We start from the raw sequence: 22,718 nt of genomic DNA on the forward strand, positions 1-22,718 counted from the left end.
GCCTAGCCTCTAGTCCAGCTAAGCCCTCTGCTCACTATCCTAGAAATCTGAAGAGCGAACTGAACTCACCCTGAACTTGGAAAATAAGGCCACAACCTGACCTTGGGCATCAAGAACCTTCCCTCGATCTCCTTACCCTCTTCCATCCCCACACCAGAACAAAACTGGCAGGGTGCATGTACCCAGCATGGTTTCTGCCTCAGTTTCCCACATCACTAATTCTGGCCCACTGGCTGCGCAGTGGAAGGATACACGAAGAACCAGGCGGTGAAGAACATGCCAATGGCCAACAGCACCACGGTCAGATGGGGAAAGACGGCCGGGTTCACTGGGCTGGTATATCTGCTCATGGCCTCGAGCTCCTAGGGGAGGGCAAGAGATCAGAGCAGTGAAAGAATGCCATGACTTCAACCTGGGGGCATCTCTGGGGTCATCAAGGAGCCTCGTGCGGCTGTGACTGCCAAATGCCTGTTGCAGCCCGGGAAACATGGAAATCCTTCAGAACCAATATCAAGTGATTCAGTTGGGAAATGGCAACAATTACATCTTAAACTAAGGTGGCACTTTGACTTTCCAGTATGAGACAAGAAGGGTGGCTGCGAGTCAGAGGCTGAGACACAAAAGGTGACTGATCAGCTATAGATCAATGGTCCTTAACATTCTGAGGCCACTAACCAGTATGAAAAACATGTGATGAAAGTCATGGACTCGCTGCCTGTGAAAAACCACATATAAGGAAAAGTCTATGATTTTAGGAGCTTCATGTTCCCATGTCAGTAGATCAGAACCAGTACCCAGACCTCAAATTCTAACTCTGTATTTTATTATGGAATTTAGGATCTACAGGCAAGACAGTTAAAATTCTGGTTTTACTGAATGAGTCTCAGTCAAGTAGTTACAGTACTTATCTCATAGGGTTAATGTATGATTTAAGAAAGCATCTGGTTACTGCCTGGCATAGAGTAATTGCTCAATTGGTGTTTGTTTCCTTCCCAAAGTTTAGGGAAGATTATGAGATAATGCCTGTGAATGAAGGCTGTAAACATACAATTTTGTACGAATGTTAACTTCCATTGTCATCCACCAGCCAACGTTTCTAAAATCCAGAACATAACAACTCTAGAGAAATAAACTGACTCCATTGTTCTAAGAGACACTGGAATTCAATCCAATAAACATTTATGCCCCCCTGAAAATGACAAAGACAATCGCTGCCATTTATTGAGCCTCCAATTGCAGGCCCTGTGTTTGGCATCGGGAATACAAAGATGAATAGACATCATCACAGGGACAGAGGCACGTCAGATGGTGGTCACCAGGAGGCGTGGCAGATAACAAAGACCAGGACACGTGGCAAGAGGTCAGTACAGACAGAGGTTGTGGGAGCTCCCAGGAGAGTGCGGCTAAATGCCTGAGGGTATTGGAAATGCTTCACCAGGAAGGAGACATTTGCCTTGTAGGATGAGTACGAGTTCGGCAGGTAGAAGAACTTTCCAAATATAGAGAAAAGCTTGATCGTAGGTAACAGTGGCAAAAGCTAGAAGAAATTAAAAATGCGCCTCACTCCCCTCACCCTTAAAACTCACGAAGTCAAAACCTCAGCCTGGGGAGTCCCTGGCAAAGGGCTTCCCTTCCCCGCCCGTCAGCCCAAGCCGGAGGATATAGAAGCCTTCGGTTCTCTGGATCTCGGGCGACTGAGGCCTCTGCGAGAGAAACGGGGTGTGGGGACGGGCCCCGAGGGGATCCTCACAACCCTGTTCCGAACTCCCCTCATTCCGCTCACCATTTTGCCCGGCTCTAGGTAATCCGCCGCTCCGCCACCGGAAAAACGCGTCAGCACAGCAGGCGCGCTGTCCGGCCGGAAAAGGAAGTGCGCCTGCGCAAGTGGCATTGTGGGATTTGTAGTCCTGTGATTTTTTTTGGGGGGGGGTGCGGGGGTTGCGGTGTAGCTGGGGCTGGAGCCTGCTGGAATCTGGGGTGGAGTAGGGGAAGCGGTGGAGAAGGGTAGGGTAGGATAGCTGAGCGAGTTCGTTCACCTTAGTCCGACTCTTCGTCGTGAGAGAAGCTGGCCAAGGGGGCCGGGGCTTGCACTACACTTCCCGGGAGGCTGTGCGCAGCGGCGCGTCCCGTAACGGGAGCGCGGGCTTTGGAAGGCAGCGGAGCGAGAGGTGACCTGCGGCTGAGCTGAAGCGGTAGCGGGGCTGAGGACTGTCCTGGGCGACACCGGACCAAGCGCTAGCTGCCGAGGCCTCGTGCCCCTAGGCCAGGTGAGATGACATGGGAAGCTTCTCCCAAGAGCAGCGGGGTTCGATTCGCGCTCGGCGCTATGGCGGGCCGGCTGCCGCTCAGGGCGGAGGCGCGAGTGCCGTCCCGCCACTTTTCCCATTGTGGTTCTTGGGCCAGTCGCGTAACCTCCGAGCCTCTGTATTCATTTGTAGAAAGGATAGTAACTTGTGTATTTCGACTAAGATCCTGGATGACAGTTTTAAACTTCATTCGTTTAGAGCCGTCTGTTGGATGCTGAGGCAGGATAACCGGCTAACAAGGCATCAGTACACGTTCCAGCAAAGGAGCCTGCTTGAGGCATGAGCCAGAGCATTTGTGGGGTCTGGAGGGAGAGGGAGAGGAGGGACAGGGACAGGGAGAGCATGTCGACAGGTTTTCACCTGTTATCTCAGTTTACCCTGGCAGTAATTCTGCAAGACGGGCATGGCATTAATCTTATAGATGAGAAAACCAAACTTAAATGGCTTAGTATCGTCACACTAAGTGACTTAGTGATGCTGCACAGAAGGTAGGTAAACGCTGGCGCCCAGATTCAAGGCCACAGCCATTCACGGGGGAACTAAAATGAAACCTTGAAGAAGGGGGTCGAGGGTGGCAGGTAGAGGGCACAGTTGAGCAAGTGAGAAAAGGCCGGCCTTATCCTAACTTTTCTATGGGGTCCCAGACTATAAAGATAGGTTGAGAACCAGAGCATAGAAGATCTTGATGTCATGCAGAGGTGTCTGGACTTTTCTTGGAAGAAGGAATATCATAGGGCTGTTTCTGCTTTATTTAGAAAAAGAATCCTGTGAAGGAAAGGTGGGAACAATTCGAAGGTCTAGTATGATATTTCTTAAAGTGTTGACACATACCACACCAGTGGGTACACGATGACTTTAAGTTTCACTCAAACAAATCTTTTTTAATAATTATGCATTATATTAAAATATAACTGATAACATATCACTTAAGATGAGTTCTCTCTTTCAACTTATCTTAGTTTTGAAACAATGGTCTCCATTTAAGGAAGATATTAAGTGAGTGAAAGTACAGGCTTTAATTGGAAATGGCAAAAAATTGTGAGGGCTGTTTGGGCCTGACTGAATTTTGGACAATACCATTCTAGGAAATATTTGTTAAGGGGCCTGAACCATAGAAATGCAGCACTGGGCTGAGTGACTAGATCAAGACCTGGAGTGGGGTAGGAGCCACAGGGTCTACATCTCAGACCTGGTGGTGGAGGGAAAATACAAAGGAAAAGACTTAAAACTCCTAGCAACATCATGGTAGAAATAGAAACTCTCAAGTGCTGTGGGGACACTGAGGGAGATTAGTGCAGTGTATGAGCAAGCCACATTAAAGAGACTGTAAATTATTATTAAAAATTTAGGGGTGACACTGATCAACAAAATCCAAAAAGAGACTTATTTTAAAGAACTGGCTCAGGAGATTGTAGGGATTGGCATGTTTGAAAATTATAGGACAGGTCATCGGGCTGGAAACTCAGGCAGGAATTGATGGAACCTTGAGGCAGAATTTCTTCGTGAAACCTCAGTTTTTGCTCTTAAGATAGTTCATGTGATTTGGATGAGCCCCCCGCGCCCCACCACCATTTGGAGAGCTACCTCTTTTACTTAAAGTAAACTGATCATAGATGTTAGCCAGATCTACAAGATATGGCCATGGCAACACTTGGATTGGTGTTTGATTAAATAATTGAATGCCATAGCCTAGACAAGTTAACACGTAAAACTAATCATCACAGCTGCTAGACGGAGAGAGCGGAGGAGTGAGTTGGGGATGTTCGATGACTGGTATAAAGGCACAAAGGAGGAATAAATGTGTTGTTCAGGAATCGGCCAGAAGATGGATACTGAAATGTTTGTTTCACCGCTTGACACATTCAGCCAGTGTATTATGGTTGCTTTTGTCTTTGTCTCATCTCAGCTTCATTGTCTAACCAATATTTGCCTGCCTTCCAGGACTCAGTTCTGCCTTTATGATCCCTGGACTCCTCAGGACAGACCAGGCACTCTGGATTTGTGTGATCCTTGACGCAGACAATCTCTTGTAACCCTTATTGCACGCTAGCCCTATTGCTGCCTTATCCTCAAAATTTTAAGTCCCTCAATGACATCAGTAGCGTCTTATTCTGCTTAGCACCCAGTTTAGTTCTTGATACTCGGAAAGCCTTCGTATTTACTGAGTGAACTTCTTTGCTAGACTGTAAGTTTCTTGACAGTGAGAACATTGTCTTGTTCATCTTTTCATCTTCTGCAGGGCTGACTTGGTGTCCTTTTTGTTGCACTAAATTTATTTACTTGAAGGCACGAAGTTGGCGAGATAGCAACTTGCCCTTTTTGCACCCTTAAGTTTCTTGTTTTACTTGCCTTTCTTTTTTAGCCGTTCCTCCTCCGTGTCGCTATGGGTATTCAAGGCCTGGCCAAACTGATTGCTGATGTGGCCCCCAGTGCCATCCGGGAGAATGACATCAAGAGCTACTTCGGCCGCAAGGTGGCCATCGATGCCTCCATGAGCATTTATCAGTTCCTGATTGCCGTTCGCCAGGGTGGGGATGTGCTGCAGAATGAGGAGGGTGAGACCACCAGCCACCTGATGGGCATGTTCTACCGCACCATCCGCATGATGGAGAACGGCATCAAGCCCGTGTATGTCTTCGATGGCAAGCCGCCACAGCTCAAATCAGGTGAGCTGGCCAAACGCAGCGAGCGGCGGGCTGAGGCCGAGAAGCGGCTACAGCAGGCTCAGGATGTTGGGACTGAGGAGGACGTGGAGAAGTTTACTAAGCGACTGGTGAAGGTCACCAAGCAACACAATGATGAGTGCAAGCATCTACTGAGCCTCATGGGCATCCCGTACCTCGATGCGCCCAGCGAGGCAGAGGCCAGCTGTGCAGCCCTGGTGAAGGCTGGCAAAGTCTATGCTGCGGCCACGGAGGACATGGATTGCCTGACCTTTGGCAGCCCTGTGCTAATGCGGCACCTGACTGCCAGCGAGGCCAAGAAGCTACCCATCCAGGAATTCCACCTGAGCCGGATTCTTCAGGAGCTGGGCCTGAACCAGGAGCAGTTTGTGGACCTCTGCATCCTGCTGGGCAGCGACTACTGTGAGAGCATTCGAGGCATTGGGCCCAAGCGGGCTGTGGACCTCATCCAGAAGCACAAGAGCATCGAGGAGATCGTGCGTCGACTTGACCCCAGCAAGTACCCCGTGCCGGAAAACTGGCTCCACAAAGAGGCCCAGCAGCTCTTCCTAGAGCCTGAGGTGCTGGACCCGGAGTCTGTGGAGCTGAAGTGGAGTGAACCAAACGAAGAAGAGCTCGTCAGGTTCATGTGCGGCGAAAAGCAGTTCTCCGAGGAGCGAATCCGCAGTGGGGTCCGGCGGCTGAGCAAGAGCCGCCAGGGCAGCACGCAGGGCCGCCTGGATGATTTCTTCAAGGTGACCGGCTCGCTCTCGTCAGCGAAGCGCAAGGAGCCCGAACCCAAGGGATCCGTGAAGAAGAAGGCGAAGACTGGGGCGGCAGCAGGGAAGTTTAAGAGGGGAAAATAAACGAGTTCCCCTTCAGTACACCTCCGTGCCCAGAGTTATCTGCCCCGTCCCCCTGAGGGCTGGCACTGGAGGAGCCTCCCCTGGGGCAGGGAGGGGACTGCGTTGCTTCTGTGGCATGCGCCTTCTCAGTACTGCAGTTCCCTTTTTTACTTGATCTTACGGCAGGAAAGCCGCAGAGGTACTTTGTTTTCTTCTTTTTTAGCTCAGGAAAGTATGTCAGCCTCAAACTACCTTTCACTTTAATGGACACTGAATTCATTGTTACGTAAAAGTGATAGCAACAGGTTTTGAAGAAGGGAGAGGGAGAGAAATGGTGGAGACAAAAGACTTCACAGAAGTGATTTCCCGGCTGGCCAGCCGGTGGCCAGTGATGGTGGAACCAGACCACGCTTCTCTGGTTCAGCCTTGACCCACCATGAAGGAAGGACAGCCGGCAGGAAGACCCGGTCTTAGCAAATAGGAAGAGCTACTAAGAAATAAGACAGGCAGAGAGCTGGAGTACATGGACTTGGCAACAAGGGTTCGATTACTGGCTGTGTGTCCTGGGGTGGGCAGAAACTTGAACTTGCTGTGTAACTTGAGTCCTTAGTCATTATTTAGAGGCATAAGGTGGTGAAGTTCTTCTCATGGCCTTTCCGAGGCAATCAACTGAGTTGAGACTTTGGGATAAGATGCTGTTGTTATGTGCTGTTTTTTTGTTTTAAGGTTATGAGAAGAGTCAATAAAATTATAAAAGTAACCAAAATTTCATGTTCTTTGAAAACATGTGATATGATATCCCAGGCTTCGGGCAGAATGTACTGTTCTCTTCCTCCCAAGATAGCGTGCTGCAATTGCACCCTATTAACAGATGGTTTGAGGAGTGGCCACAAGATGGCGCCATTCCCTATAGACCGGCCAAATCAGCTTGAGTGGTACTTCAGCCATTTGGAGGATACCGAGTTCATCTTGCTGGGAAAGGAGTTTTAATAAATTGAGTAGGTTTCTAGTTTTCCACCCGTGTGAGTTACCTCCTTTCTCAAGGAACTCATTTGAGGAAGCCTCACAATTTAAATCAACTACTAGGTAGCATCCAAGCATTTACAGTACCAGTTTGTAAATTGTGAAAGCTGCCACGCAAAAATCACCTCCTTATTCCTTCTGTGATGTCAAATTCAGGTTGCTGTTTCTTGTAGAGATGGTGTTTTTGTGCTTCGAAAGTTTTATAATCCTGATAAAACTTAGTAGGGAGCTGTCCCGTTTGAGTTTCTTAACTTTTTAGCATTCCTATCACTGTCATTTGAAGTTAACAAGGACACTTATGTAAGAGGTCTGAAATTTAAGTTGATGTTTTGACAGATTAAGCAGGTGGAAGACTAAAGATTAGTGACAGATTTAAGCAGGTGGAAGACTAAAGATTAGTGGTTTTCAAAATTGTTAACGGAGCAGCCTATCTTTTAAATAAAATCTCGTGGAATCTCGGGATATAAGAGCTCTTGGTGAAAGCTTGAATGGGATCATCTTTCCAGCATAGCCCTCATATCTAGGGGACTCTGAAAACCACTGGTGTCGACAGAAAGTTCTATGTTGAGGGCAGGGGTCTTTTTTGTTCACTAGTGTCTCCAGCAGTTAAGTAAAACTAATTTTCTGCAGATCGAGTGGAGCCACACACCTATGGAAGCTCCATTTTCTGATTCAAGTAATTTGATTCTAAGCCTGCAGTAATGCTGATGGGTCCCAGAGGTGGTAAGACCTCAGGGAGCTATCACCTCAGCGCAGTAGTTCTAGTTAAGGGCCTGCACCCTGTGCTAAACAAGCACGTAGTGGTGTTTTCCTCTTGCTCTTTGAAGTCGACTTGCCTAGTCTTTTCTAGATGTTTATTGCACACCGCAGGGAAAATCAATTTTGCAAATTTTTAGTTAGCATATTGTTGCTCAGGTTGCTGTTCTAGTTAGGTTAAAAAGGCATTGCTTTATGTAATCCAGCTCTGAGACGTTGTGCACGTAAAGAAAGATTCAGGCAAAAACGGGACTATCCGTACTGAGACTGAAGTTAAAAAGGGTGAGGACATTGCCTCACAATAGGAGGAAGCAGTGCACATAAAACCTGCCTGTTATCTAGGTAATTTACCATTTGAACATGCAGGTGTCCTGGAAAGGGGTTGGCTTTTCTTTTCCTTGCCATAGTCCACCTGTGCTTTAGTGTTTTCTAGAGGTCCCGATGTTCCTTTTTCTGTCCAAGGGGCTTATGCAAAGGGGAGGCTGTGCAGGGATCCATTCGGACGAGAGAGCCACAGAGGTGGATAGTAACTTACAGGAGAGGCACAGGTGGTCGGTCCTATTGACACATGCAGGAGAGCATTGCGGATTACAATAGCCTTCATTTGGTCAAAATTCATTTTATTTTCAGATTTACTTCATTGGGATGTAACAAAATTGGCACATACAAAAAGGATATTGATAATGGACCTACTTAAGAAAATGGCTCCAGATAAGTAAGTGGTTGAAAGATGAAAGTAACAAGACAAACAGTTGGAGTTTTTAGGAGTTCAGACGTTAGTTCTGCCACAATCTGTGACTGGAGGTGACTTGTCCTATCTAAGCCCGTTTTCTTATCTGTCATTGGATTTGAGATCACTCATGTTTCCACTGTAACTGGACCTTTTTGTCACTGGAATGTCCCTTTTGGGCCATGAGGCCACACTGGTCTCGGTTAAGGAGAGAAGGCCACAGTGATTGAGGTGCTTTGAGGATCAGGACTTGGCTCAATAAGCTCCACTTGGTTTGCTCAGATCAGGCTGCCTGAGGCCAAAAGCCAGATGGCTGGATAGGCTGGTGACACCACACCCAAACCTCAGGTAGCAGGGAACAGGGATGGGGAAGGTCAGCACCTATGGAGTGAGGAAGCCAATGAAAATAGGACTCTTCAGTTCTGCCGCTCAGTTTTCTACCCAGGCTGTTTTAAATGATTCCGCCCACATGGGAAAGATCTGAACTCTTCTGCAACCTGCTCTCCCCCATGTTTGTTTTTTAAATCTTTTTGTCTTTGCTTTGACAGACTTCGAAGAAATCAAGACAGCCTTTCTATGGATGGCGCCTAGTCTCATCCCAACGCGCTTCATTTCCTTGATTGCATTTAGTTTTAAGACAATGGCAAACTCTCCCAGGGCTGGGCTTTGTCCTTCTAGTTTGAGGTTCCCTCCTCCTAGTGTCCCAAATGCTCAATATGCTTAGAGTAGATGCTGCTGAACAGGCGAACAGTCCCCTCGCCTGGACTGAGAGGCCGTGGGTGTGGGAAGGGAAGAGAGTGTGAATGCTGGTGACAAGCCCTGGAGTTAAAATGAGACGGGGGTGGGGGGGGACACATGACATTCCTATGTCTGCTCTGTAGAGATGGGTTAAACTTTTTATCTTTTAAAAACCACAAGATTAAAAAAAAATTGCATTTCAGTATTAGACTGATATGCTCCAGAGATTATTCTAAATTCCTACCTGGTCTCCAGCAGAGAAAGACACTTGCACGAAGTTGACAGTTAATTAAGATGCCTAATGACAGCAACGTTGATCACAAACGTGTTTTTAGCTTCCTATTTCTGGTTTAGAACTATGAAGTGATGACATTTAACACCACTGCTCCTGCTCAGAAGTAATGCTGTAACAATTTAGGTTATAGAAAATTTCTCACAGCTTTTATATTCTTCATGACTGAAACCTGTGTTTTCCTCATGACTGGGAGGTGACTCAGCATCTCCTAGCTCGGTCCCTTGCGCTCACTGCCGTTGTGTTGAACTTGGACTTATAGGTAGGGAAGCAAAGAGAAACCATTAGGAGCCCCATTTGTTTCTTAGGAGGAGAAGATTAAGTCGTCCCATCTGCTCACTTGTATACAGAGCAAGAAGTGGACTCCCTGTCCTAGGAGTGTTTTGTTCCTCGAGTGCTGGTTAGAAGAGATGAATCAAAAGCTGAAGGGATTTTTAATGGCCAGCAATTCTCTTTGCTAGCCATTTTGGCAAGACCTAGGACCTTGGTACCCTGGATGGCACATAAGACCAAAATCAGTAGGGGCAGCATCCTTCAGGGCCAGATGTCTCCAATACCACATCCTGGCCTTTGCCCTGCCTGCTTCTAAAAGTGGAGAGAGTGCTTCTCCGGAAGCCTGAGGCAGACATGTCACACCCAGCCCAGAGTGAGCTGAGCTCCCAGGCCCTGCGTTTTGTCAGGTCTCAGAATTCTCAGTGCTAATGCTTCCTTTCTACATCTTGCTCACAAGGTTCAGCTGCTCCCTCTCCCTCCGGCCTGCGAACCTCTGAGGCTTGCAGGCGAGGGCAGAGAAGGCACTGGAGTGGACAGGTGAGATGAGCTCACCCCTTTCCTGGGCGGAATTTTAGTGGTAAATCTTGCTGATTTCTGGGCTTAGTAGGTCCTCCCTATTCTAACACCTTCCTGATTCCCTCTTTGTTCGCTGACCATCTGCATCTGACAAACGAGCAAAAGGAAACAGCAGAAGTTACATCCGTGCCCCAACAGCGCCATCCCTTCTTGGGGGTGGGGGGAGGGAGGAGGGGGCTTGTGTGTTCCCATGATCTGCCTAGAAGATAAAGGGGAGGGGTTTGAGCCAGAGCCTTTATCTCCTCAAACCCACTCCCTCTGCATATAGAACTGTAGTGGCATCATCCCTCACGCTCCCCTCTACTTCAGCTCCAGAGGCTCCTCCTCCATATGGGGGGTGGGGGGACGGCTGTTGTTATTGGTGGAGATAGGCATCAAGCCAGAGCTGCCCGGACTCCTTCAGTGAGCTGTGGGGACGAGATGGAAGCAGGCAGTGAGGCGGACTGAGCCGAGCCGAGCCCAAAAGCCAGACCACCCACCAGGAGTGTAGTGGTGCTTGCAGAGGTATGCAGCCCGTGTCCGCGACCCTTCCGTGTGAATGCTTTCCTCCCCTCTGCCTGAGAAAGAGCTTGGGCCATGGCACTGAGAGCAAAGGACCGACCTTGCCCCAAGACAGATAAGAGTGCCCTGCTTTTTGCCTTGGCGACCTCCATTCCAGACAACTGGGAAAAACTTCTGCTCCCACCCCCCACTTCACCACCCCCCTGCCCTGCCCTCTCCCTGCCCTTCCAGCCGTCTTCCCAGGCTCAGATACTCACTGCACAATGTCGGCAAAGGCCGAGAGCAAGGGCTTGGACTGGTACTCTATGCCATGCTTGGCACACAGGGACTGCACCAGGGGAGCCACTTTGTGGTAATTGTGTCGCGGCATCGTGGGGAAAAGGCTTCAGGGAGAACGGGACAGTCAGTGGCTTCTGCTCCTCTGCTTCCCCCACTCCCCACACGTGGACCCTCCCTCCCTGAGACCCGGCTTTCCAGCTCCCCCCGACTCACTGGTGCTCGATCTGGAAGTTGAGGTGCCCGCTAAACCAGTCATTGAAGGCGGACTTGTGGACGTTGCATGTTGCCTGGAGCTGGAGGAAAAGGTCGGGGAGAGCATGGCCCTGGATGCCAGGTGGAAAGGCTGGTCCAGCCCTCCCAGGTAAAGCTGTCTGAAGGGAGGGGCCGTGGGACTGTCCCTGGTCACTCCCTTCTCCACATGGTGACAGGAGAGAAGCTTCAAGCTAATAAGGCAGTGCTGCTGGGGACTTTCGTCATCGTTACTGCCCCACCCCGTGCCCTGCATCTCTGCCTACCCACCCCTTTTCTTAGTTGTGTTATGCCCAGGTCTTCCAAGTGACTGTCCCTTACCTGGGTGGAGACCCAGTCCACGTTCCGGTCGTGATCGATGTGCATGGGGATATGGTTCATCTGTGTCACCCACACAAACCAGTTGCTTTCCAGGAACCTGGTGGATAAGGCACACAGACGGAAACAGTACAAGCAGAGTCTGGAGTTCTCACTCTCCCTCAGACACCCGCTCCAGCCTGGCCACCTTCCCGAGCCAACACCTGACATAACCCCTGCTACCCGGAGCCCCAGCGTAGTCCCCAGACCAGACCGGTCACTCCCAAATATCTGCTTTTCTTCGCCAATCCCTACTCCTCCCATCAAACACTACCTGACCATGAAGAAAAGACCCAGGAGGCCTTTCACCCCCAACAACGGCACATAAGTGAGGAAGAGGCGGACGTAGAAGGTGGTCATCCAGGCCAGGTCCTGCAGGGGGAAGCAGGCAGCATTAGGACTGGCGCTGAGCATCTCACTTCACCTGTTTCTTTGCATCAGGTGTGGCCATTCTCCCAGGTACCCAGGCTGGATTGTCTCCTCTCAGTTGCACAGTCCTGCAGTATCGAGTGCCACTGCTCCTTCCTTCTGACCCTAGTGGCACCCCCAGCCCTCCTTGCCTGTTTCCTTGACGAGAGCCAGGACCTATAGGGTCTCCTTGCCTCTAGCTTCTCCCAACCCATCTAAACCCTCATCCCTTCGTCACGCTGCCAAATGAATCTTCCAGCACCACGGCTCAGTCTGTGCCAGTGTCCTGACGAAATCTCCAGCACCGTACTCCTCCTGACACTCGAATCCTCCACAGAATGTCCAATGACAGACCCACCCCTCACTACCCAGCTTCTCTGTTCAGAGTCCATTCTCCCTCCGCCCCACCTCTGCCTGTCCACCAAGGTCAGCTAGAAAAGCAACTTCACAAAGACTTTTCTGATGCCTCTCACCCAGCTAGTTGCAGTCGGGCCCCTTTTGGAATCCCAGAACCTTCTGCCTGTACCTCTTTTCTCTGGTGTCAACCGCATCTTGCTTCACCAGAAGTTTCCTGAGAGTTGGTGCCATTTCTCACTCATTTTCCCCAGTCCCCAGCCCGCCCCTGGCTTTATTCCCAGCACAAGAACCACAGGAGAATGAAATAGGCATTGGGAGTCCGGTGGTCTGATGAGCTCAGATCCTGCCACCTAGAGATAAGGAAGGTCCACACCTGGTTCTATTAGGCCTGGAGTGCATCCCAGTGGGACTTCCCCTGGAGAACCCCTTTGCCCTCCCTCAAGGTCCTGGAGACAAAGGATGTGGGACTCCTGGACCACGGATACTCACCACCCACTTCTTCCGCTGGATAACAAAATAGAAAATATACCACTGGAAGTAGAGAGGCAGCAAGGCTGGGGGCCCAACTGGGGAGGAAATGGAGACAGGGAGGAGGAGGTGTGAGCAGCATGAGGGTCACCAGAGAGCCAGCTGGTGCTGGAGGGACGGCCTCTGGCATTTCTGCTGTCTCCTGTTGTCCCCCTAGCTGCCTTGGCACTCCTCGATCCGCCGGAACTGGCAGGCACTGAATGCAAGTCTGAAGAGGGCAAAATCTCCCGAGACCACGCCAGGAGGGTGAGGGGCGGGACTGGCCCTCTTTTCCAGTGGAAGAGGGCAGCTGGGGGAGGTCAAGCCCCCTGCGTGGAACTTGCTCTGCTCCCACTGCTAATTCATACTCCTGGAGTTTCCCTGGCAACAGCCCTGCCCTTGCCTGGGGCCTTCGCCCCGACCTTACACCTGTCCTGACAGTCATCTGCCGTGTGTTCCATGCAGGTGAAGGGACAGGTGTGTTAGGAGACAGGGAGGTCCTGCTGATCCTTCACAGACTGAAAGCTTACTTCCCTGGACTAGGGAAACAGGCTTGTGGCCCCCAACCTGAAGCCCAGAGGTCGGCTGTGGGAAGGGGCACGTGGCTTCTCTGAACACTGAGAATTGAAGAAGTGGGTCCAGTCCCACGTGCGGCCCCATTTCCTTTTCCGTATCCTTTCTCTGCATGGCCCCGATGCTCCCCTGCAACCCCCCACATTACAATGCCCACCTTCGCTCCTCTATCCCGAGATGCCCTGCATTCCTACATTCTTTCTCCCGACATTTCTGCTCCAGCCTTACCCCATCGCCCTTTCCCCAGGTGTGGATGGTTAATACACAGTTAAAATAAATTCCTTCGAGTTAAAATGGAATCGCTGGAATCACACCCTCCCTTCCTTTGAAATTTTAAATTTTTAAAGGAGTTTTAAAACTGACCATTATGAAACAGATTTTTAAACGAGGGAACAGTCTTCAGAAAGAGCTTAAGACAACTACAGAAATGTTTTCCTCTTCCCGCAACGGCTCCTCCACTCCCTCTTTGGGTCTCATCTTCCCATAACTACATCTGCCTTTGTTTCCTTGGGGCTTGGACTGCACCCCACCAAGTCCCTAGACCCAGGAATGTGTATGACAGGGTTCAAGGTATGGCTTAAGGCTTAGTCAGGATGGCCCCACCCAACCACTCCGTGAACCACCTTTGAGCAAACATCAGCATGACGCTGGCTTTGCAATGAGAACAACCTTTGACCAAACATCAGCCTAACTGTTGGCTTTGCTCAGTTGAGATGGTAGGCTGCTCCCGCACAAGGAGTAACCTGTTGGGGCGAAGTAGTTCCTCTAGCCTTTACCTAAAATACCAGAATCCCCTGGAGAGTCATCTCCTCACATCCCTCCCAAGGGAGTCCCCCGTGTTGGAAGGAGACACTCACTCAAGAAGAAGTATTTGTGCTGGTGGTTGTATGGCATGTACTTTTTCTTCTGTTTCCCAAGCTGTGAAACAAACAAACAAACAAACAAACACACACAAATCAGCACCCACAGACTGGTTACCCGCTCCCTTCACCCTTTGACCTTGGCCGTTCTCTTCTCAGGAAGCTCTGCCTACTTCCAGGGGCTGCCAGCTTGTTGTTATTGGAAGGCTCTAGCAGGCTCAGCCCTACCTCCAGCACTTGGCACATAAAGCCCCAGGCTTCAGTCTGCTAAGCGTGCCACACCGTGGCACGCAGCTCAACGATCCATGCCCACACGAGGCACGCACACGACAGTGCCTTCCCATCCTCGGGACTCCCATTTATCTGAAGACACCTTTGTACCTTTGTCGTAAGGTGTCCAGGCCCTTCCACCCTCTCCCCTTCCCTTCTCTCATCTGGTTCTTTTTTCACACCAGCATCTCCATGGACAGCCATTTTTACTCCTACACAGGTCAGCGTTTCCTCTACATCCAGCCCTGAGAGACCCCTGTCCACATCTTCCAGACTCTGGACTCCAATATGAGCTTTATAAAACTCGTTGTGGACAGGACACCAAGAACAACTTGGCAGTCTGAAGATTCTGGCAAGGTTTTCCCCAGTGAGTGGTGGTTACTTTGCAAGTCTAGCTACTGAAGACAGCCTGGAACCTCCAGCATGGATGCACGGAAACAGGACAGCAAACTCTGCTTTCTCACTTGATGAACTCCTTTTGCTCTCCTTGCTCCGATTAGTTCTGGCGACCAGAGGACCACAGGGCTCAGGAGAAACTACCCAGAGCAAAATGCCTGCTCATTCTTCTTTCACGCTTCTACCCACTGTTTTGACAGGTCATCTATTGAAAGCTAATTCTGTACTTCTGCTAAATGAAGCACTCTTTCTATATTAACTGATTCATTCGACAAGTATTGGGCACCTACTATGTGTACCGTTCTAGGTGCTGAGGATATAGAGGTTCCTACCTTCATGGAATTTATAATTTGAGGAGCTGGTGATAAATCTATATACAGAGCTCAACACAGGTATAGATTAAAAATAAGACAATACGACACAAAGTGAAGAAGGCAGTGTTTTAGCTGGGGTGGTCAGACACGGCCTCCATGACATTTGAACTAAGGACTGAATGATGAGAAGGAGCCAGCAATGTGAAGATTCAGGGGGACAGCATTTAAAGCCAAGGGTGCAGCCAGTGCAAAGGCTTGGGATAGTCAAGGGACAGAAAGGTGGTCAGTATGACTGGAGACAGTAAGCAACAGGGGGGAGAATGGTTGAGAAGGCCAGAAAACTAGGGACGGCCAAATCAAGTTGGACCTTACAAAGCCCTGGTAAGGCCATAGAAAAGAGTGTGGATTTTATTCTGATGGTGATCGGAAGCCACTGGAGGGCTTTCAGCAGGTGTGACACAATCTACTGAGCTTTAAAAGGCTCCCTGGCTAGCAGTGGGGAGAACGTACTGTAGGGGGCAGGCATAGTCCCACGGAGACCAGTGAGGAGGCGCCAGCAATAATCCAGACCTAGGATGGACCAGATCTGGGGTGGGGAAGCAGTGGAGCTGAAGTCGATGGATGTTGGGTACATTTTAGAGGCAGTTATTAACAGGGCTTGCTGATATGGGATGAAGTTCATCCCATCCCAAGCAACATTACCTGAGAGGGGGAAACCAGAAGAGGAACACCTGTCTTACTTGTGGGGTGGGGCAGAGCTGTGGCCTCCCACTTTGAAACTGCTGTGGAAAGGAGCCTGGTCCACTGCTGCCTGCTCAAATGGCAATCACGTGCCATTACGCTCCTAATAACTGCCCTGCTGTGCTTTGACTCTTGGAAGCCAGGGGGTTATATTTAGGGTCAGGTGTCCCCTGCAGCTCTTGTTCTCCAGAGGAACTGAGGTGGAGGCCACTGGATCAGCACAAGGATCAATGCCCAGTCAAATTGTACCCAGAGAGAGAGGGCGAACCAAGCACCAAGTAGTCTGTAGCCCAGGCATTTACTAACATACGAACAGGCGGCCTATCTTCAACCTCCTAACTAGGTAAAAAAAAAAAAAAAAAAAGGCTATTTTGATTCCAGATCATTCCCTATTTTTAGTGTCTACAGATAGGAATTTCCTGAAAACCCTAGCTCCAAGAAGCAATAAAGGCGGTGGTGTGAAAAGGCTCTCTTCCACTTAGACTCCTACCTTTCCCCCACCCCCTCTTTATTCCCCCCCCAAAACTTCCACCCTTGACCCATGGATATTGCTGTTTCTCCTTAAGAACTGGATCTCTGAAGGCGGGGCATCTCCTCCCACACGCTCACGACCCCCCGGGAATGGTCTGTGGCTCCACCTGGGGTGCAAACCCAGGACCTTCTGGGTGTAAAGCAGACATGGTAACCACTACACTATGGAGCCACTCCAGACTCCTACCTTTTTTTTTTTTTTAACTCTCTGCAGTCTCACCAGAAGTGCTACCAAGCACTCCATGCTCTGCCTGATAAATAACCCACATTGCCCTCAAAGTAGCCGCCTGAGCCAGGAGGAGGCCACGGTTGGTTCGTCCTTACACATTGTTGACCAAGACGCAGTGCTGGACGTGTAGGGAACCAAGTAAGTCCCCATTTAGGAGGTGGGAAAATTAGGACATTACAGACAGGTGAGAAAAGCTTCAAGCTAGGGGCTCTTGGTGTCAGGAGAGGAGTGCCAGGCCACCTTGAACTCATGCCCGGAACTGAAACACATTTAATGAGAGTTTAAGTCTTGGCGGGCTGAAATGTCATCCAGACATGTCATCAGGGGGACCTCAGTGCAGCCTAGAGCCATGGGACAAGGGACTATACATGAACTTTTCAAAGAACCCCGCTGGCCATTCTCTTGCATTTTGCTCACTAAAAGCTCGCTGGGTCACCCTCGGGCGTTCTTCCTTTAACAGCCACATTACGATTTGTGCTCGCAACCTCAGATGACAAGTCAGATCCAGTGCTAACTAACCCAGCAGTGAGACTGGGATCAGGTGGGTGGGGAGAATTATTTAGCGAATGAATATTCCTGGCACTGGGCATCAAAGATGGGGAAGACTGTGACACAGTAGAACACCAAGGTGTCAGAGACAAGAATACAAAGTGAGCGGCAGGGGGGATGACAGCCTGGGGTAGGGGTATCAAAAAAGCACCCCAGGAGGGCCATCCATCATCTTCGAAAGATGATCAGGGTTTGAGTAGTAATCTCCTGGTCATCCGTTGGATCCTTATCAACATGTGGTACCTTTCTTACAAGAACTTTTTTGCTAACTTGAACTCATGTGGAAGGACAGGTGTCCTGGAGAGCCCGTTTACTGCCTCTTGGCCCCCACGACTTCCAAATGGTGGGGCAGCTGGCCCCCCATGTCTTCCCCACACTGACAGCATTGTGAGCATGTCTCCCAAGGCCTTCTGGGAGGGCACATTTCCATTGTCCAAGACCTTTCCATTGATACCTCTGCTCACCTCCACGGAGAGGATCTTCCCCAAGGCAAAGAAGAAGGGGTGCATGTTGATGTCCGGGTCTTTGCGGAAGCAGTTGGGCTTGGCATGGTGCTGGAAGTGCAAGTGGTTCCACCAACTGGCAGGAGCCCCCTACAGAAAAGCAAGACATAAGTATGAAAGCCAAGTGTCCCCCTTCCCTCACTGACCAGTTTCAAAGAGCCGCTCCCCATCCCACTGACCTTCAGGTGGCCAATCACGAAATGATGCAGCAGATGGTTCCATGTGGAGGTGGTGAAGACAGACAGGTGCCCAAAGTCATGCTGTAGCCAGCCGGCCTGGGCCTGGGCGAGAAAGGTTAACACTAAGAGCAGCTCACCAGCCTAGTGTCCCTCTCACTGACCCCAGCCACCCCGCCAGCCTCTCCCTCATCCCTATGCCTGTGATGGCCACAGTTCTCTAACTGAGCACATCAGGAAAGGGGTCGGGAAGCCCGGGTCCCAACTAATTCACATGACAGTTGGGGCAAATCACTGTCCCTTCCCTGTTCTTCAGTTTCCCCAGCTCTGGAGATCTGTGACTTATGATGGACTGAACATCCAGACTACAGAAAAGGACAGAGGCAAGTAGAAGGCTTGACAAACGGGTCTGGAGAGCCAAGTATTAGGGCTCAAGCATTATCAGTACGTATGGCTGTCTCGTAAGGAAGAAGCCAAGCCCTGCTGAGAAAACCGGAATCTTGGTCCTTGGCACACTTGAGCTGTAGCAGAACCTGAATGCGAAGTTTCAGAAGAGAAACTCCGCAGATGAAGGGAACCCCAGGAGAAGCAGCTGGAGAAGCGGTGGTGAGAGAGATGAAGGTGCACAAGTGGCTACTGAGCAGATGAAAGCCACAGACAATGGAATGTGTATTTCTTTCTGTACTGACTCTCCTGCATGTCCTCAGCTCGGCCCCGGTCCCCTGAAGGATACAAAGAGCTTTCCCTGGGGATGCTGAGAGTAGCTGTGCTCTTGACAAGCCAAGGGCTCTTACCTGAACTGTGCTTAGCAGCACTGCGCAAAGGAGGAAGGGCACATAGGATGTCCCAAAGACCCACAGAGTGAGCCAGGCCGCAACATCCAGCAGCAGGATGTGTAGTAGGTACAGCAGGAAGAAGACATGGTTGGCTTTCATGAGCCCCATCTGTTCCACTGTGGCCCGCAGCTCCCGGAACTCATCAGTCAGCTCTTTCTGAAAAAGTGGAGAGAGAGGGACTGTTATTCTTCCCAGCTGCAAGCCAACACTGTGGTGACGAGGGCCCTCTTAGGCTTAAGGATGTCCCGCCCAGGTGGCTGCGGGAAGTCCGCAGTCCTAGGGAAACACAATACTGAGGACCGATGACGGGAGGAGGTGCAATGGGATTGTGCCATTTACTGACAGTACGCTCCTTGGCCACGTCGTATAACCTCTCTGAGCCTCAGTATTCTCATCTGTAAATATGTGAGGATTATATGAGGTTACGCTTGGCACAGAGCACGGGCTCAAGATAGTCTCATGTTGATGATGATGATGGTAGCGGTGGGGACCTTGTGAGAACCGTGAGTTCCAAAACGCCACTCCTTTGGGCTGTGACCCAATGACTATGCAAAAGAAACAGGGATCTCAAGACTCCCAAGAACTACCGACTGTGGTCACCTGTGATCCTATGTAGGGCTTCCTTCTACCCCCTGCCCCTCAATGGTCACAGCAAACGGGGTCTCACATTCTTAGTGGGCTCAAAGCTGGGCTGCTCCGGAGACAATTCCCCAATCAGGAGAGAATTCATGTACTTCCTCACAAGGCCCTTGTTGATGTGGAATGCCACAAAGGGATCCTGCAAGGGTGGAGAGAAAGCAGACCAGTGAGGAAGCCAGCCCAGCCCCCATGGACACCTGGAGGACTCCCACCAAAGGCCATCCTCCTGACCCGGCAAGGAGGTTGTACCCCAGTTCAGACAGCACCTTCCTCCAGCCAACTGTCTTTCAGGATTCTCAGACATTTTCCAGGGGTCCAGAGCTCAGGATCACCCAGCATCTGTGGTCGAGTGTCAAGAGCAACACACCAATGAATAGGGAGCGCGGGGGGGTCGGAGGCGGGGGTATCGGGGCGGAGCATGGACACAGAGAAACCTCCCAGGGCTGGCCTTTCCTCTGGGCGTTGCTAGGCACAGCGTTTACACACTAATTTAAGTATTGGTGAGAACCAAAATGGATGTGAGACTTTTAGCAAGCCCCTCTCTGAGCCGTCGTTCTCCATAAAATGTGATGAGGGAAGCTTCCCACACCCGAACTGGGAAACTTTTGCATTTCGCCCCCTTTCCTCTGCTGCTTGTTCCGGGTGGGCTTCCATATTTCTCCTAGTACTTTGACCGCCCCCTGCCCCGGCGCCGCTAATTTTAAGTTATGCGAGGTGGGGGTCCCTGGTGATGAGATTCAAGTCCGTAGGTCAGGACGCCCCAGGCCCTCTGGGGAAGCGGCAGGCGAGGCGGGAGCTGGGGCGGAGCCGGCGGCCAGTGGCACCATACAGCTGGACCAATCGCCGTCTCCGCGGCGGCGGGCCCCGGCCCTAAATCACACTGCAGGAAGCCCTGGTGTTAATGGCCCCTGTCTGCGCATGCGCCGGTCCACGCCGTGGCCTTCCGCGCTGTCGCGAGTCCCCAGTGGTCACTCCGGGTGACAAGCGCAGGCTCTGGCCTCGTCCCCAGGCCCGGCGCGCCAGAAGGAAGGGTGTGTCCTCACTCTGATGTGTCTGTGCTGTGCTGCGACATAATGGGAACCCTGGTGGCTCGAGGCGCGCTCTGGGATGGCAAAAGCGGAGGGTGGGGACAGCGGAAAGGGTGACACCGCTGGGCGCCGAAATGGGAGAAGAATGTACGGGAGGGGAAGCTAGCGAAGCGAAAGCTTCAACCGTTGGGCCCCAAGGGTGACCCCCGGCTCTCCAACCCAGCAGGGAGGCGCCAGGTGCCTTAGCTCGGAGACCCAGTGGTCTATAAAGAAAAGCAAGGGGCTGGAGCGCGCGCTGAACCCGCAGCCGGGCGGGAGTAAGGAGGCTCGCGACCAGCCCCGGAGTAAAAAACGCAGTCCGCCGCGGCGAAAAGCTGGAGACCACGCTGGCCTGTGGTTGACTGACCTCCCCACAGGATTCGAGGACCATTCCGGGGTCCTCGCCAAGTGTATGTTGATGTAGGCCCCCCACCTTCAGCAAGTCACGCCCATTTCCCTCCTGTGCACCAGCAGCCGCTAGCCCTCTCCCGCCGCTGCGACCCCTTCCCCGCCCTTCGGCCTTCAGCCGCTGCGGGAGTTCCCAAGGCAGCGGGCGCCAGGTGGCTTCCCGCCTCAGCCCTTTCCCCACGAGTGGTTCATTCTGCTCCCGCTCACAAGCGTAGGCCAGCACTGCCCAGTCCAGATGCGGCTGCGCTCCCATCCCAGCCAAGAACACAGATCGACACCTTCTCCCTGCCACTGACCCCTGCCCCCTCGGCCGCAGCACCGCTGTCCCGGCACCCTGCATCCTCGCTCTCTCCGCTCCAGCCCTGCTCTGGGCCTGCCCACGCCTGGAGACCGCAGACTCGCGGCCGGAGACGGAACGCACGCACCGGCCGCGCGGCCCTTTGTGTACGCACGTCGCCGGCATCCATCTCCACTCCCCAGACTCCTGTTTTCACAGCCCCTCCTGCCCTTGCATCTCGTGTCCACAGCACACCCAACCCCTGGGCAACAGGTATGCTCCGGAGCTTTCCGGCTTTTCCCCGAATTAGTTGGCGTTGGGCTGTGGGAGCCGAACTTCCTGCCTCGGATCCCGAGCCTCCGGCCGCGGCCCCCCCGCCCAGCCCCGCCTCCTCCAGTGCCGGCGTCTGGCAGCGCTCACCGTAGCATCCTGCCCCGCATAGTGGCTGATGACCCGGGAGCCCCCAGGGTGCCGGCGGGTGAACTCGCTGATGTTGTACACCTTCCGCTCTATCACCAGCCACCGCTCCTTGCCGCGCCCAGAGCGCTGCGCCACCTCGTCCCAGGTGAAGTAGCGCAGGGTCGGCCCCTGGGCCGGGGTCTCGGGGGCCATCGCGGCCCGGCGATGCCTCGCGCCGGCTGGGTAAGGGCGGTCAGGAGCGCACCGACCTTGCGTGCTCGGGGCAGGTCTGGTGGCGCGCGCCGGGAGCCTGCCGCCCGCGCTCGGGGTTTTCAGCACCGGTGGCCGGGACCACCGGGCCCGGCTGCGCGCGCTCCCATTGGTCGAGCCGCGTGGCGCGGGGAGCGCACCCCCGCCTTCCGGTGAGAGCGGGCGGTGGCAGGCCTGTGGCGGGCACGGATGCGCGCCCCCTCCTGGCCTCCTTTCCGGGGTCGCAGCTGGATCCCACTTCCCTACGCACGTCTTTCGCTCCTAGGGGGCGCCGCGGGCGAGATAAAGGTTCCCGTGGTGGAGTTTCCTGGGTGCGGGGCCAGGATCCAAGCGAGCGGCGGCCCAGGGTGCGCGGGCCGCCCTGGGGCTCTGGGGGAGGAGTTGGCTCAACCGACGGCCCGGGGCTGGGGGGCGAGAAAGGCCTGCGGGGCTGGCGGGATTAGGAGCGGTGGTGATGGGCGTGGAAGGAGCTGTACCTGCGTTTGAGGTTGCCCCGGGGCTGAGGCTGTCCCAGTGATCGACACTGACCTAGGGGCATCATCTTTAGTCTAAGAACGCCCTCGCCAATGTCTGGACGCTAACCCTCCAGGAGTACACCTGATAAACTCCCATTTCCTCGGCCTGCTACTTTATGTGGCCTGAAGTAACACTCTGATAACCCTTGGCAAATTACACTGTGAACAGCATACCTGTGGTTTATTAAGTGGTTGTGTGTGTGCCGGGGGGGGAGTGTTAATGCTTTGCTTGGTATAACGTTAAAAATGCCCCTCAATTTTTGTAACCCTCTTTGCCTTTTTTGTTGGTTTTTCTTTTTGTTCTG

General features: G+C 52.1%; 4 protein-coding genes across 5 annotated transcripts in view; 1 reads left to right on the forward strand and 3 right to left on the reverse strand.

Annotated features, from left to right (window-relative positions):
* The window catches only part of TMEM258 (transmembrane protein 258), a 4,535-nt gene extending 2,618 nt beyond the window's left edge, over nt 1–1,917 (reverse strand). The window contains exons 1-2 of the mRNA XM_011368611.2: nt 1,784–1,917; nt 253–362 (exon numbers count right to left, since the gene is read on the reverse strand). Coding sequence (XP_011366913.2) covers nt 253–362; nt 1,784–1,891 — 218 coding nt within the window. The 5' untranslated portion in view covers nt 1,892–1,917. The remainder of the gene's footprint in view (nt 1–252; nt 363–1,783) is intronic.
* Nucleotides 1,918–1,989: 72 nt separating this feature from the next.
* Nucleotides 1,990–6,574, forward strand: FEN1 (flap structure-specific endonuclease 1). Its single transcript, XM_011368613.2, has 2 exons — nt 1,990–2,267; nt 4,669–6,574. The coding sequence occupies exon 2, from the start codon at nt 4,690–4,692 to the stop codon at nt 5,833–5,835; it is 1,146 nt and encodes a 381-aa protein (XP_011366915.1). The 5' UTR covers nt 1,990–2,267; nt 4,669–4,689; the 3' UTR covers nt 5,836–6,574.
* Nucleotides 6,575–8,192: 1,618 nt separating this feature from the next.
* FADS1 (fatty acid desaturase 1) lies at nt 8,193–22,050 on the reverse strand. 2 transcript variants are annotated; one of them, XM_011368614.1, is made up of 12 exons: nt 21,650–22,050; nt 19,506–19,616; nt 18,797–18,994; nt 18,006–18,107; nt 17,788–17,916; nt 14,291–14,351; nt 12,843–12,919; nt 11,863–11,960; nt 11,553–11,649; nt 11,196–11,275; nt 10,961–11,086; nt 8,193–10,609 (listed from the first exon to the last, which is right to left on the reverse strand). In XM_011368614.1, the coding sequence occupies exons 1-12, from the start codon at nt 21,839–21,841 to the stop codon at nt 10,558–10,560; spliced, it is 1,323 nt and encodes a 440-aa protein (XP_011366916.1). In that variant the 5' UTR covers nt 21,842–22,050; the 3' UTR covers nt 8,193–10,557. The 2 variants fall into 2 exon arrangements, with proteins under 2 accessions (XP_011366916.1, XP_011366917.1); XM_011368615.2 differs by lacking the exon at nt 21,650–22,050 and adding an exon at nt 21,378–21,540.
* Nucleotides 19,629–21,371, reverse strand: LOC111744952. The gene has a single exon (XM_023535745.1). The coding sequence runs from the start codon at nt 21,290–21,292 to the stop codon at nt 20,348–20,350; it is 945 nt and encodes a 314-aa protein (XP_023391513.1). The 5' UTR covers nt 21,293–21,371; the 3' UTR covers nt 19,629–20,347.
* Nucleotides 22,051–22,718: the final 668 nt, after the last annotated feature.

This window comes from Pteropus vampyrus, unplaced genomic scaffold (genome assembly GCF_000151845.1).
Source record: "Pteropus vampyrus isolate Shadow unplaced genomic scaffold, Pvam_2.0 Scaffold144, whole genome shotgun sequence".
Lineage (NCBI taxonomy): Eukaryota > Metazoa > Chordata > Mammalia > Chiroptera > Pteropodidae > Pteropus > Pteropus vampyrus.

Excerpts from the sequence above, each read along its gene's own strand:
- FEN1 (XM_011368613.2), top strand. The coding sequence starts at position 4,690 with ATGGGTATTCAAGGCCTGGCCAAACTGATTGCTGATGTGGCCCCCAGT.
- LOC111744952 (XM_023535745.1), bottom strand. The coding sequence starts at position 21,292 with ATGCAGGGTGCCGGGACAGCGGTGCTGCGGCCGAGGGGGCAGGGGTCA.
- FADS1 (XM_011368614.1), bottom strand. The coding sequence starts at position 21,841 with ATGGCCCCCGAGACCCCGGCCCAGGGGCCGACCCTGCGCTACTTCACC. Across the intron at positions 12,920-14,290 it reads GCACAAATACTTCTTCTTGA|TTGGGCCCCCAGCCTTGCTG; the intron begins GTGAGTGTCTCC and ends TTTCCTCCCCAG. Across the intron at positions 11,087-11,195 it reads AACTTCCAGATCGAGCACCA|CCTTTTCCCCACGATGCCGC; the intron begins GTGAGTCGGGGG and ends TTCTCCCTGAAG.